The following is a 13,235-nucleotide window of genomic DNA, read 5'->3' as shown; positions in this document are numbered from 1 at the left end:
AAGAAACAGTGCCTTTGTGAAACAATAGGACTTGAGAGACAAATTAACAAAGAATGTGCTGGCATGAAGACTTGCAAAACCTTAGACCAGACAAAATTCTAGCATCAAGAAGGGGAAGTAGACACAAGGTCCCACCCCTAACCAAGGTATCTGTAATCGATACCTGCTAGGAAAGCGAAAATCTATTTTCTCCAGTAGAGTGAGTAAATAATCCATACTCTAGGACAGACCACATTCCCTGAAATAATTGGTCAATACAAAATGGATACCACTGTATTAATGTTTTTAGTTTTGTTTTGATTTTTTGTCTTATTAATTTCATCTTATAAGTTTTTGTTTTAATTTTCATTTTTGATGTTTTCCTGTTTGTTTTTTGTTTTGTTTTAGAAAACATGAAGTTGAGGCAGGCATGATGGTGCATGCCTTGAAATCTCAGCACTCAGGGAGGCAGAGGCAAGTGGATGACTGAGAGTTTGAGGCCAGCCTAAGTCTAGAAAGCAAATCCTGGACAGCCAAGCTACCAAGAGAAACACTGACTAGAAAAACCAACATATATAAGAGGGGAGGGAAAGGGGGTAAAGAAAAAAAATCATGAAGTTGGGTGGGTAGGGAGATGGGGAGGATATGGAAAGAATTGTGGCAGAAGAAAAATATGATCAAAAAACATGAAAAAAATTGAGAGTTAAAAAAGTAAAGTAAAATCTGTGAAAAAAAATATAAACGGTTGCTACTGGTGAGTTGACCAGGGTCCTTCCACTGGAAGCCAAACATCCATTAAGATATGGGCTGCACAATTTGGACTCAATCGATGAATAAGAAAGGATGCAAAATTGGCTGCAGTTGGATCTGAGAGGGGTTGGGGGAGAGGGTGGATGTGGTCAAAACTCAGCTCACTGTAATAAATAATCAACTGGTAATAAACACACACACATTCATATAGAAAGACAAAATATATGTGCATATTATTTGGCAGACCAGTGGTTGCATATCATACTTCCAAGGTCTTGTTAACTTCACCCCCACCACCACGTTTAACTCAGAAGTTGTGCTTGGTTTTGTCATTGGTCACCATTGCAGTTTTCTGTACCCATTCTGCAGGATTTTCCAAGTTCTGAAGGAGTCAGATTGGAGAGTTTAAGTGGAGATTATAGAGATAACTTCTGTATACTGTATGTCTTTGATGGCAGTACTGAATACTTAAAGTGAATCCTTAAAAACCTATGATAGTGGGGGGGGTGGCAGAACAGCAAATTCTAAGATATATCTTGGGCTTCCCACTGTGATAGCTTTATCCCATAGATCAAGGTCCTAACATCATTCTTATTAAAGATATCAAGTACATGAATTCCAATTGTAGATCTAAGACTTGGAGAAACAACTACTAGGTTGGCTTCTGGCTCCTTCTGAGCTATGTTGAGACAGACTCAGTCGGGATACATTTATTACTTCTATGGGGAAGTCAAGGACAACTTGTGACAGACATATCCTTCCCTCTGTGGATCTTGCAGATCCAACTTAGGCCATGAGACTTGGTAGCAAAGGGCGTCTCACTGGCCCAAGGACTGTTTATCCTACCATGCTACCCAACCCTGCTCTCAATAAAGGTATCATATTGACATTTTGAGTCTCTTGCTGTTAATGACAACACAGATCCTATGTTCCTATTCCTCAAATCTCAGAAATTTGAATCCATAAAAGAATGAGATAGATACAGTACATTGGAACAAAAATAATTGCTTTAGTTAATACTAAAATAATAAATTTTAATTGTGATAATTTTATACGAGATATAAGAAATGATATTGTGCTGGAGGGCCAGGAACTGGAGACTGTATAGCTCAGATACCTAGGGAAGAACCAAACATGACTGGCAAAAAAAAATCAATGAAATGATTCCTAAATGCATTCTGTTATACATATAGATGATGTCTTGTGCATTTGTCATCAGAGAGGCTTCCTCCAGGAGCAGATGGGAAGGGGTGGAGAGACTCACAGGCAGACATTGTGCCAAGAGTGAATCTAAGTTGGAAGTCTTTATTGAGTACCTCCTCTCAGGGCTCAGGGAACCAAGAGGAAGATGAGGAGGAAAAATTGTAGGAGTCAGAAGAGATGGAGGACACAAGGACACCACCCACTGATTCAACCAAACATGGCTTACATGGGCTAACAGAGACTGAAGTAAGAAACATGGATCTCCAAGGGTCTGAACCAGATTCTCTGCATATATGATATATGTTTTCAGCAACAACATAAACACCTTTATCAACACTAAGGGATGAATGTTCAGGGCCTTGGCTTGGGTACAAACCACTGGAGAGAAACATACCATCCTGCAGTCAGAGGACTCCATTTCACCATCACCAAAACAGGAAGAGGAGATCATCCTGGGAGTGTCCTTAGCTTATCTTTTTCACATCACTTAGCTTTTGGTTAAGAAGAATCTCTTAATCAACCTTTTAAAGGCTTCCTTTACCTCTTTGTTCCTAAGTGTATAAATAAGTGGGTTGAGCATGGGTGCAATGATTCCATAGAAAAGGGAAACCATCTTCTTCCTGTTCTTGGAGTGTGGTGAAGAGGGAATCAGGTACATGGAGACAGCTGTGCCATAGAACAGTGACACCACTATGAGATGGGAGCCACAGGTCCCAAAGGTCTTCTGTCGACCTTCAGCAGACTGGATTTTCAAGATTGCACGGGCAATGAAAGCATAGGATATGAGGATGAGAGTCAGAGGTGTTAAATGGAAGACAATACTCCCAAAGAATAGTTCAGCCTCGTTTGCAGTAGTATCAGCACAGGATAACTTGAGCAGTGCAGGCACTTCACAGAGAAAGTGATCTATGACATAGTGGCCACAGCGTGGCAACTGGAGAGTGAGGATGGTCAGCCACACCGAGTTTCCAAAGCCAATGATCCAGGACACAGCTGCCAACTGGAGGCAGAGCCTCTGGTGCATGATGACTGAGTAATGGAGAGGCCGACAGATGGCTACGAACCTGTCGAAGGACATGACTGGCAGCAGAACACACTCAGTAGCCCCCAAGGCCAGAAACATGAAGAGCTGGGCCACACAGCCACCATAACTGATTACTTTCCTAATGCTGCGTAAATTGACCAGCATCTGTGGAACTGTGCATGTGATGTAACAAAGGTCTATGGCTGATAGATTAGTCAGAAAGAAGTACATGGGGGTGTGGAGTTTGGGGTCCAAACGGGACAGCACAATGATGTTGACATTTCCAAAGATGGTCACTATGTAAGAAGTCAAGAAGACCACAAAGAGTGGGAACTGCAGCCATGGCTGATCCGAGAAACCTAAGAGAACGAACGCTTCAGTGATGCTCTCGTTGGCCCAACTCGTGATCAACATTTTAACAAATGGTTTCCTGAAATATAAAAATTCAGAAGGTCAATTCACACATATTGACTTGTATTTTCAACAGGCATTTATTGGTTTTTCAGTTCTTCAAAACCACATGGTTATTAACTGTTTCAATTACATATTTTCATTTTACCATGGCTTTGAAGACATTTACATAACTGGTGTTACTGTAAGATAAAACAGATTACACAGTTCAAATTACAGTTGACCCAGGTCCCTGGGTACTTCTAAAGTTTCTGTGTCCATACCCACACCTCTAAACTGAAAGCTACAATTTAAAATGCTAGTTCCTGACCTAGATAAATTTATAAGGGTTGGTCTTTACTCATTGACATTGGTTGATTTTTTGTAGCTATTAGCAGGAAAACTCAGTCATAATTCCCACCACATTTTTTCACTGTCAATATAAAACCTGCTGTTGTCACCCAGATCTCAAGTTATACAGCACAGCTATGATAATAACAATAGTATGATGCTAGTATAAAAACAGCCCTGTTGATCAATAGACTAAACTGAGGACCCACACAGAAACCCACACTCTTACAGTGTTAAAGAGAAGAACCATGCACATTGGAGGAGATAGAGCATCTTCAACCAGTGATGCTGGTCAAACAGGATACGTATATGTAGAATGACACATGACCCTATAGAAAACTCAACTCCAAATGCACGAAAAACTCCCCAGAAAACATGAGAGCCTGAGTGATTAAAAAAAAAATAGTGAGGAATAGGCTTGGACTGGTTAGCATAGGAAAAGACTTTTTGAACAGGACTTCGATGGCACAGACATTATGATGAACCATTATAAATGTGACCCCATGTAAGTAAAATGCATTTATACAACAAAGACACTGTCATTCCAATGATAAAGTAGCCTACAGAATGTGAATTTGTTTATTTTTAACCAGATATACATCTGAGAGGTTAGTATCTAAATATACAAAGAAATAAAGAGTAAACATTAAGAAAATAAAAATGGGATATGAAATTAAAAAGAAAATGGAAAAGCAAGGGAAAGATGAGTGAAGGAAGAGGAGAAGGAAGAATAAAAGACTAATGGAAGGAAGGAAGGAAGCAAGGAAGGAGAGAAGGAAAATACTGATACTGAAAGGATTTCCTAATCAGAATGGATGGATAAGGAGAGGTGTCACAACTTCAGGATTTCTTGGGGCTTCTGTGCTGTAGAACTCATAGAGCTAAGCTGATACTACACTGCAGTTTCTCCAGACTGCTGGGTTTATTCCACTATCCTGTCCCATAACTAATAAAACCAATCCAACCTTAGAAGTGTTCTTGTTTAGATGCAAAGCTGTAGGTTCTCCCTATGTTTAATACTGAAGAGTGACATAGTCTCAAATATTCAGAAAGTGTCTCTTTAAAAGGACACATGTCTTGGATCAGTGACGTTTCCAGGCCAGTCCTCAGTGGGACATTTATTTGCTAGAATTCAGTCCCAAACAGACTCTCCTAGAAGCTCAGACTGATAAAAAGACAATGAACTTCTCACTCACATTAAGTTTCTGAAATTAAAGACGCAATGATCTTTCTCCAGTCATTCTGAATGCACTGTGTGGTGGCATTTGCCAGTGCAGTAATATCTCCCCATTGCCCTCAGTAGTTAGAGAACTAAAAAGGCACAGGTCATTGCTGGGCAGGACGCAGAGATAAAAATAATGGGCTGAAGACAAGGCAGAGAAGATTCCAGTGCCTCTAAGTGTTATACTGAACTTTTCTCTCTTAGGGTCAAGCATTTCCATTCTGCAAAGACTTGGTGATCTTGATAACAATCTGTTACAAAAAGGAAACTGTTTCAATAGAAAACTGAAGTGCCCATTTGCGTTGAGCAAGTTTAAACATCTTGAATTGTTAGTATTATCAGTGTGTGAAAATGCATTTTCAGAATTCAGTGTCTCTGAAATTCCAGCACAGACACTGGCCTGCTAGTATCTACCTGGTAGCTCCTGTAAGGCAGGTCACGGTGTGACCTGACAACCTGAAAGGACACACAAGCCATGTCTCTATTCCTGAGTGGGGTCTGTATAGCATGTCCAGAGACAGCCTTTCTCAAGACTCCCAGCAGGAAAACTGTGAAAATGCTAGCCTGAACTTCTCTTTCCCAGCTTGAGTGTAAGAGTAAATGACAAGACTGTACTTTCACCCTACATCATACTTAACGCTTAATTATGATGTTGGGTGAAAGTAGGTTACCAAGAAGAGACTTGATACCCTATGAGCATATACAGGGGGAGGTAATCCACCTCAGGAACAGTCATAGGGGAGGGGGATAAGGGGAAAATGGGAGCGAGGGAAGAATGGGAGGATACAAGGGATGGGATAACCATTGAGATGTAACAAGAATAAATTAATAAAAATTTTTTTAAAAGAAAGAAAAAATAATTAAGCTTTAAGAAAAATCAAAGTTGGCTGTGTGTTTTCCATTTTCAGTAAGACCAGGTTGTGGGCAGGAGTAAGTTGAAAGGCTCACTGGTGCCACTTTATGAGCTGTAGGTAGCAATTGGGTTAGACCAGAAAGCTGCTCTGCTCCTAAGTTTCTGTTCCAGGAGACAATAAACGAGTGCTGCTGGACACCCAGTGTTAGGACAGTAAACGGAAATGAAGCAACTAAGACCGTGTCAACATTCTCTAAATGCTGTAATGGTAAGCAATCCATGTGACACATGGTCAAGCCCCCACGTTTCCGTTTGTCTTTTTCCAGCATGTCTTCCACAATGTTTTAAGAAAGTGTTCTACATACCCTACTTGGAGCCTTAGGACAGGATGGGTTGTGTCTGCTTGCTAGTTCCAGGAACTTCGACTTCAAAATAGACTTGTTGATAGAATGCTGATCCGATAACGGCTTCATAAGTCTTCCACATCAGCTGATATGAGGAAGTGTTCTAATTCCACTCTTCAAAACAACTTAGGAGATCTTCATTTGGGAGTAAATCAGAAAACAGGGGAATAAGATTCCTGAGGGCAGCTGGAGTGTGTAGTTTCTGGCACTGCACTGCAGAGGGGACATTCACTGCTCTTTTCAGAGTCCTTCCCATCAGGGCTGCACAGTGACACTAGAGGGAGATTCCTCATGCTGCTCTGGGCTCTGGCTTGTCCACAAGGGCAGCAAGCCTTGTTATAACCAAGGGTGATACCCAGTGGGAGTTCTCTGTGATTCACCCCTTCCTCTGCTCCCACTTTCTGTTCTGCAATGCTCTTTCCCTGGGGACTCTCTCCCCAACTGTGTCCAAGACAAAAAGAAATTCAATAGAGACTGAAATAGTTCATGGAGTAAAGATTCAGTTTTGAGTCATCAAGGTAGGAATTTGTTTCCTTTTCTGTGAAGCCACTGAGAACTGTGTATTTGCTCTGCAATTGGATCTGAGAGCAGTGTTTATACAGTGAGCATCCATGAATTTCCTATGGCGATGATTTTATTACCTGAGTTCATAGGAGGAGACTTTTGTTTCTTACATGGCCAAATAATTATTTCTTTTCATTGGTTTTGCCTAGTTAAATTCTCTCTCCATTCAATGACATTTTCTTATAGTTTTTGCCAACTTCCATTTTGATATATTATTCAGTCTTCTCTAATCAAGATTCATTTTATGCATAGGCTCATGTTTTGATTTTTTGTTGTATTGATCTCCTATTTTTAGTTTTTTCATCTATTTCTGTTTTTATATTTTGATATTTTCTGCTTCTTTATTTGCTGGTTATGTTTTTTGTTTTTTGTTTTTTGTTTTTGAAAATATGAAGATGTGTAGGTAGGGAGATGGTAAAGATCTAGAAGAGTTTTGGGAGAAGAAAAATATTTTTAAAATAAATTAAAATTTGTGAAAATCGTTTAAAGTGTTGCTACTGGTAAGTTGACCATGCTTCTTTCACCAGAACTCAAACATTCATTAATATATGGGTTGCACAATTTGTACTTGACTGCTGATTGAAAAAGGACAGTAGGTTGGCTGGCATTGGATCAGAGAGAAGTGGGAGGAGAAGATGAATATAGCAAAAACTCAACTCACTGTAATAAATTTTCAACTGGTAACACTCACATACGTGTGTTTAAGTATATATATATATGTGTGTGTATATATATGTGTTTGTGTATATATATACGTGTGTGACAAAATATATGTGCATATTATTTGGCAGACCAGTGGTTGCACATCATACTTCCAAGGTCTTGTTAATTTCACCCCCACCACTATGCTTGGCTCAGAAGTTGTGCTTGGTTTTGTCATTGGTCACCATTGCAGTTTTCTGTACCCATTCTGCAGGATTTTCCAAGTTCTGAAGGAGTCAGATTGGAGAGTTTAAGTGGAGAGTATAGAGATAAATTCTGTATACTGTATGTTTTTGATGGCAGTACTGAATACTTAAACTGAATCCTTAAAACCTATGATGGAGGGTGGCAGAACAGCAAATTCTAAGGTATATCTTGGGCTTCCCACTGTGATGGCTTTATCCCATACACCAAGGTCTTAAGGTCAGTGTTATTACAAATATCAAGTCCATGAACTCCAATTATAGATCTGAGATTTGGAGAAACAACCACTAGGTAGGTTTCTGGCCCCTTCTGAGCTATGCTGAGACAGACTCAGTCGGGATACATTTATTACTTCTATGGGGGAAGTCAGGGACAACTTGTGGCAGTTAGGCATGTCCTTCCCCTCTACGGATGTTGCAGATCCAACTCAGGTCATGAGACTTGGTAGCAAAAGGCACCTCACTGGCCCAAGGACTGCATTTACTACCTTGCTCCCGAACCCTGCTTCCCAATAATCATAGCATTACAACACATTGGGTCTCTTGCTATCAATGAAAACACAGACCCTATGGTCCTATTGCTCAAATTGCAGAAACTTTGAATCTATAAATGAACGAGATAGATACAGTACACTGGAAAAATACTTGCTTTCTTTAATAATTAAGTAATAAATTTTGATTGTGATAATTTATGTGAGCTTGAGCAATCTAATTGTGCTGGAGGGCCAGGAGCTGGAGACTGTATAGCCCAGATACCCAGGGAAGAACCAAACATGACTGGCAAAGATAAAAATCAATGAAATGATTCCTAATCATATTCTGCTCTCCTGAGAGATCTGTGTCTTTTCCACTTGTCATGAAAGGCTTCCTTCAGGACCACATGGGAGTTGGTGGAGAGACTCACAGCCAGACATTGTGCCAAGAGCAAGTCTAAATTGGAGGTCTCCATTGGGTACCTCCTCTTGGTGCTAAGGTAACCTATCAAAAGAGGGGGAGGAAAGATTGTAGGAGTCAGAAGTGATGGAGTTATCCAGGACCCCACCCACTGAATCAACTAAACATGGCTCATATGGGCTCACAGCAACTGAATCAAAAGCATGGGACCTCTGCACCAGGTCCTCTGCATATATGTAATGACTGTTAGCTTGGTGTTTTGTGTGACCCCTAATAACAGGAGTATGTGTGTATCTGACTTCTTTTTTTTTTTTTTTTTTTTTTTTTTTGCTTGCTCTTGAGACTCTTTTCCTCCTATAGGGATGCCTTGCTCGGCCTCAGTATGAGGGTTTTTGCCTTGTCTTATTGTATCATGTTTTGTCACATTTGGTCATTGCCTTTTGGAGGTTGGCTCTTTCCTGAAAGAAAATGGAAAGGCAGTTGTTCTGGGGGTTGTGTGAAAAGAACAGAGGGAAGGGGAAACTGTGGTGAAAATATATTGAGTGAGAGAAGCATTTATTTTTAATTAAAAAAAAAAAAGCAGGCCACCCTGAAAAGAAATCTAATTCTGAGCTTGTTATATCATTAAATTGTTTTTTCATATATGAAAGATAATCAACCTATAAGTTCATTTCTATCAGTTGAATGACTGCATGTACTTTATGTTCATTTATGTAGCACCAAATGTTCATATGTACACACAGTTATATACTGATATATACATTCTGCAGAAACCAGTGATATGTTCTCTATCTTTAAATTAATATTATAAAAGTTATTTAAACAGATTTAATAGTATTTAATTTTTATTGTATACATTCATATAACATTTACCATTGAAACCACTTAAAAGTGCATGTCAGTGTCATTGTGTATTCCAAGTGTCATGTAACCATTATCAACATCTTTCTCTGAAACTCCTTACATCATTGGGTGTATATATGTTATTGTTTCATGTCATTTTGATTTGTAATTTGCTAATAAAAATGACCCCATCACTTTATAGTTTGTTGTTATGTCATGGCTGCTTTGCTAAGTTGCATATTCAGCTATTTTGTCTGTTAATTTTGGAATGTGCTCTCGTAAGGTAGACTGAAAGGGCTATTGTATAGTTTGAACATAAGGTCTTTATGATGTATATATGTAATCATATATATTACAATATTTTCCCTCATATGTGTTTTTGGCAAAGTACAAGTGCTTAGTTTTTATTATAACTATCAATTTTCTTTCTTACACTGTGATTTAGGTGATATATTTAAGAACTCATAACTAAAGGCAGGATGACATAGATTTTAAGAAATGGTTTCTCCTAAAAATTTTTATTGTCTTTATATTTTAACTTAGATCTATGGTCAATTTTGAATAGACAGCCTATATGTAGTTTCATATTTTTACATGTGACTGACCAATTATTTTAGCACTGATGATTGAAAAACTGATAATTTCTTTGTCAATAGTCAGTTGATTGTGCTGTATGAATGTAGTCCTGACTTCTTATTCTGGTCTGTTGATATGTGGTTTATTATTTTGCTACCATCAGGCAGACTTGTTATCGGTAATGTTATAATAAGTCTTCAAATTGATTAAGATAACCTCCTAACTTTTTACCTTATCTGTATTTCTAATAGCCTATATATTTTTATTTTTCTGCCTAATCTTTAGAATTATACAGTTTCTATCACTGAGATATCTTACTGAGGTTTGTTTGGAATTACAGGGAATCTACAAGTAAAGATGGGAAGCCGTGTCTTAGCAATATTGAGTCTTCTAACCCATTGATATGGAATATCTCAATGACAACCAATCAAGAGAAACTAATTGGCATTTATAGATCTCTTCACAGAATTCCAGACCATACATTCTTTTCAAACATTCAAGGAACATTTGCAAATGTTTAGGCAAGCCAGTCTGTTAAATCCAAATGCCATGCATCAAATCCTAGAGATTCAGAAGGTCAAGGTCAAGGTCAAGGTCAAGATGAGGACAGAATCACCATCTGATTCACAGATGGTGTCTTCTTTAGTAAATTGTCTGGGGTTTATTCTGCCATTGGGAGGTGTCTTGGCAGCAATTGCATGCTAGATTGGCAATAGCAAGCAAGTGAGCTTCCTGGAGGCAGCCCACTCAGCTTTGCGTGGCTAGCAAAGGGCTGTGGTTTAGGCAAACCTCAAGGGTTTTGCCTCAAGGACTGCTTATTGTTGCTACACTGCCTTCCCATGCTTGTCTCATGTATCTGGCATGGCAGAGACCCTCAGTGCCTAAAGCATAATACATTTCCTACAGATGATTTTATAATTCTTGATAATGGTTTCTGAATTGATTCAGGTAATTAAAAAACCCACCTACAATATAGCAAAAACTGTTAGGAGCTCTGTGAACTTCCATGTGGCTTACACCAAGAAGGAAGACAAAACTGAAACAAATCAATAATCAAGGAAATACATTCATTCTAGGTTTAGTCCAAGGATAAGGCCCAGGTGTACACTGTGATAAAGACCAATTAAATATAGAAACAAAGAGTAAATAAATGGTTATCTACAAGACAAAATAGACACCTGTTGCTTAGAAAACCCTTGACATAAAAAATTCTTGCTTTGAACACATAGTATACATTTAAAATAAGAACAAGATTAAAGTTCTGCTTTTGCCTCATAATAAGCATATAGATAAATGTGCTGCTTTAAGCTTATAATAAACAAATGTATCTAGTTAGATATAGTTCTAATGAAAGAACTTAGAATCAATAGTCCTCCTGTAACTCCTTTTTTAAATGTAAGGACTGTATCTATTTTTGAATGAGGTAATTTTTAATAGACGTTATAAAGTCCAGGGAAGAAATAAGGTTGTTGTTGTTTGATTGGAGATTTCTTCCACTCACCATCCATCAAATATGTGTCTGTCTGTCTATCTGATTGTCCATGTCTTTATATATGTTTATGGATGACCTGTGCAAGCTCCTTGTCTTTGTGTGAATATATGGCTTTCTCTTTCTTTTCACCACAACCAGCGGCTCAAAAGAGCAAGGCTACCTTCCTAAACGTTTAAGAGTTAAAGTATAGATAAGAGAGAGTTTCTGGCTGTGACCAGTGGCTCCAAGTAGCAAGGTTACCAACCTGAATATTTAAGAGTTAAAGTGCAGCAGCCAGAGCCATCAGCCTGACAATTAAGAATTAAGAAAGTTCAGAGTTTCTCCTTATGACCAGCGGGCCATATATAGCCTGGAAGTTTAAGAAGTAAAGTACAGAGAGTAATGCTAGAAGCAAGCAGCTCCCCGCCCCATAGACCTAGAGTAAAAGCCTTTGGACTCTCTTTCTTGGACTCTCTTGTCTCACCTCAGCCACTCCTGTACAGAGGTGGAATAGAGCATGTCTGTTTATGTGTGCTTGGTCTCACTGGCAACAATGAAGGTGTCTTAAAATTAGACTGTGATGATATTGATTCTATTCTGTGAACAAAGTAAAATCATTGAAATTTTCATAGTAAATGAGAAAATTATATTGTGTCCTAATTATATGTTAGCAAAAGCTTATTAAAAGAAAATAAAAAGTCATATGTTGAGAGGAAATAGCTATTAGATATTTTTGACAAGGGACTAATTAACTGAAAGAAAGAGACGACACACATTAACACATTAGATATGAACAGGGAAACATTACAAGAGACACCAAAGAACGCAGCATAGGAGAAGGTTAAACTTCAAAATCCTGTACTAAATTAAGGTATAACATCTAAGAGAAATGAAAACACTTTAGGCCCATCCAAACCGTGAAAGTTAAACCAAGAAGAGATCAACAATTTAAACAGACTCAAGAAAACAAAAAGATTGAGATAGTAATGAAAATGCCTTCTGATTAAAAAGATCTCAGGTCCGTGTGGACTCATAGCAAAACTCCAGAGAACTTTCAAAGAATGTTTAGAAAGAACACTTCTTAAATTACTAGAAACATAAACAGGTGGAGCACTTCCAAATGCCCTCAACAAAGCAAGTATTACTCTAAAACCAAGCCAATGTGAAGACTCCCCACAAAAACTGAAGGCTAATATCCCTCATGAGCATGGAGGAAATAATAATTTCTAAATACTTGCAATGCAAAAACAGGCATATATTAAAAACATAACTCACATAATCAAGTTGACATATTATTTCTGCAGGGATGGTTCAACATATGTAAGTCAATAAATGCAATAAAGCATATCACTGAACTGGAAGAAATAGTCAAATGAACTTCTTAATAGATGCAGAAAAAGCCTTTTGCAAAGTCCAATACACTTTCAATGGTAGATGACCTAGAGAGAACAGAGGTGGAGGGATCATGTGCAATGAAATCGCAGGTACGTATGACACACCCACAGCCAACATCACCCTAAAAGGAGAAAAGCTCTAAAAAATTCCACTAAGTCCAGGAAGAGGACAGGAATGTCCAGTATCCCTATTCCTTTTCCAGACGTGAATGAAGGAGCTATGCAAGCTGCCAAGGGAGCTTTCCCCTGATGAACAGTGAGAGAACAATGTCCACTCTCTTCTTACATTCATCAAAGGGAGTAGAATGTGCTTATAACGTGATGTAAAGAGTTAGGCTCCAGGATAGTCTTTTAAAAAATGTTTTCAAAAACAATCTAAACACCATCATCAACACTAGGGAATGAATGTTCA

The 13,235-nt window shown here is 38.5% G+C and overlaps 1 protein-coding gene across 1 annotated transcript; it reads right to left on the bottom strand.

Moving 5' to 3' along the window:
* Positions 1–2,419: 2,419 nt before the first annotated feature.
* Positions 2,420–3,370, bottom strand: LOC311605887 (olfactory receptor 2B6-like; the record flags this gene model as incomplete). Its single annotated transcript, XM_084796735.1, has 1 exon — positions 2,420–3,370. The coding sequence occupies one exon, from the start codon at positions 3,368–3,370 to the stop codon at positions 2,420–2,422; it is 951 nt and encodes a 316-aa protein (XP_084652861.1).
* Between the last annotated feature and the right edge of the window lie 9,865 nt (positions 3,371–13,235).

This window comes from Acomys minous (assembly GCF_964271855.1).
Source record: "Acomys minous genome assembly, chromosome: 9".
NCBI lineage: Eukaryota > Metazoa > Chordata > Mammalia > Rodentia > Muridae > Acomys > Acomys minous.
The sequence above is the reverse complement of the archived record's forward strand: the minus strand, read 5'-3'. Positions and strand labels throughout refer to the sequence as shown.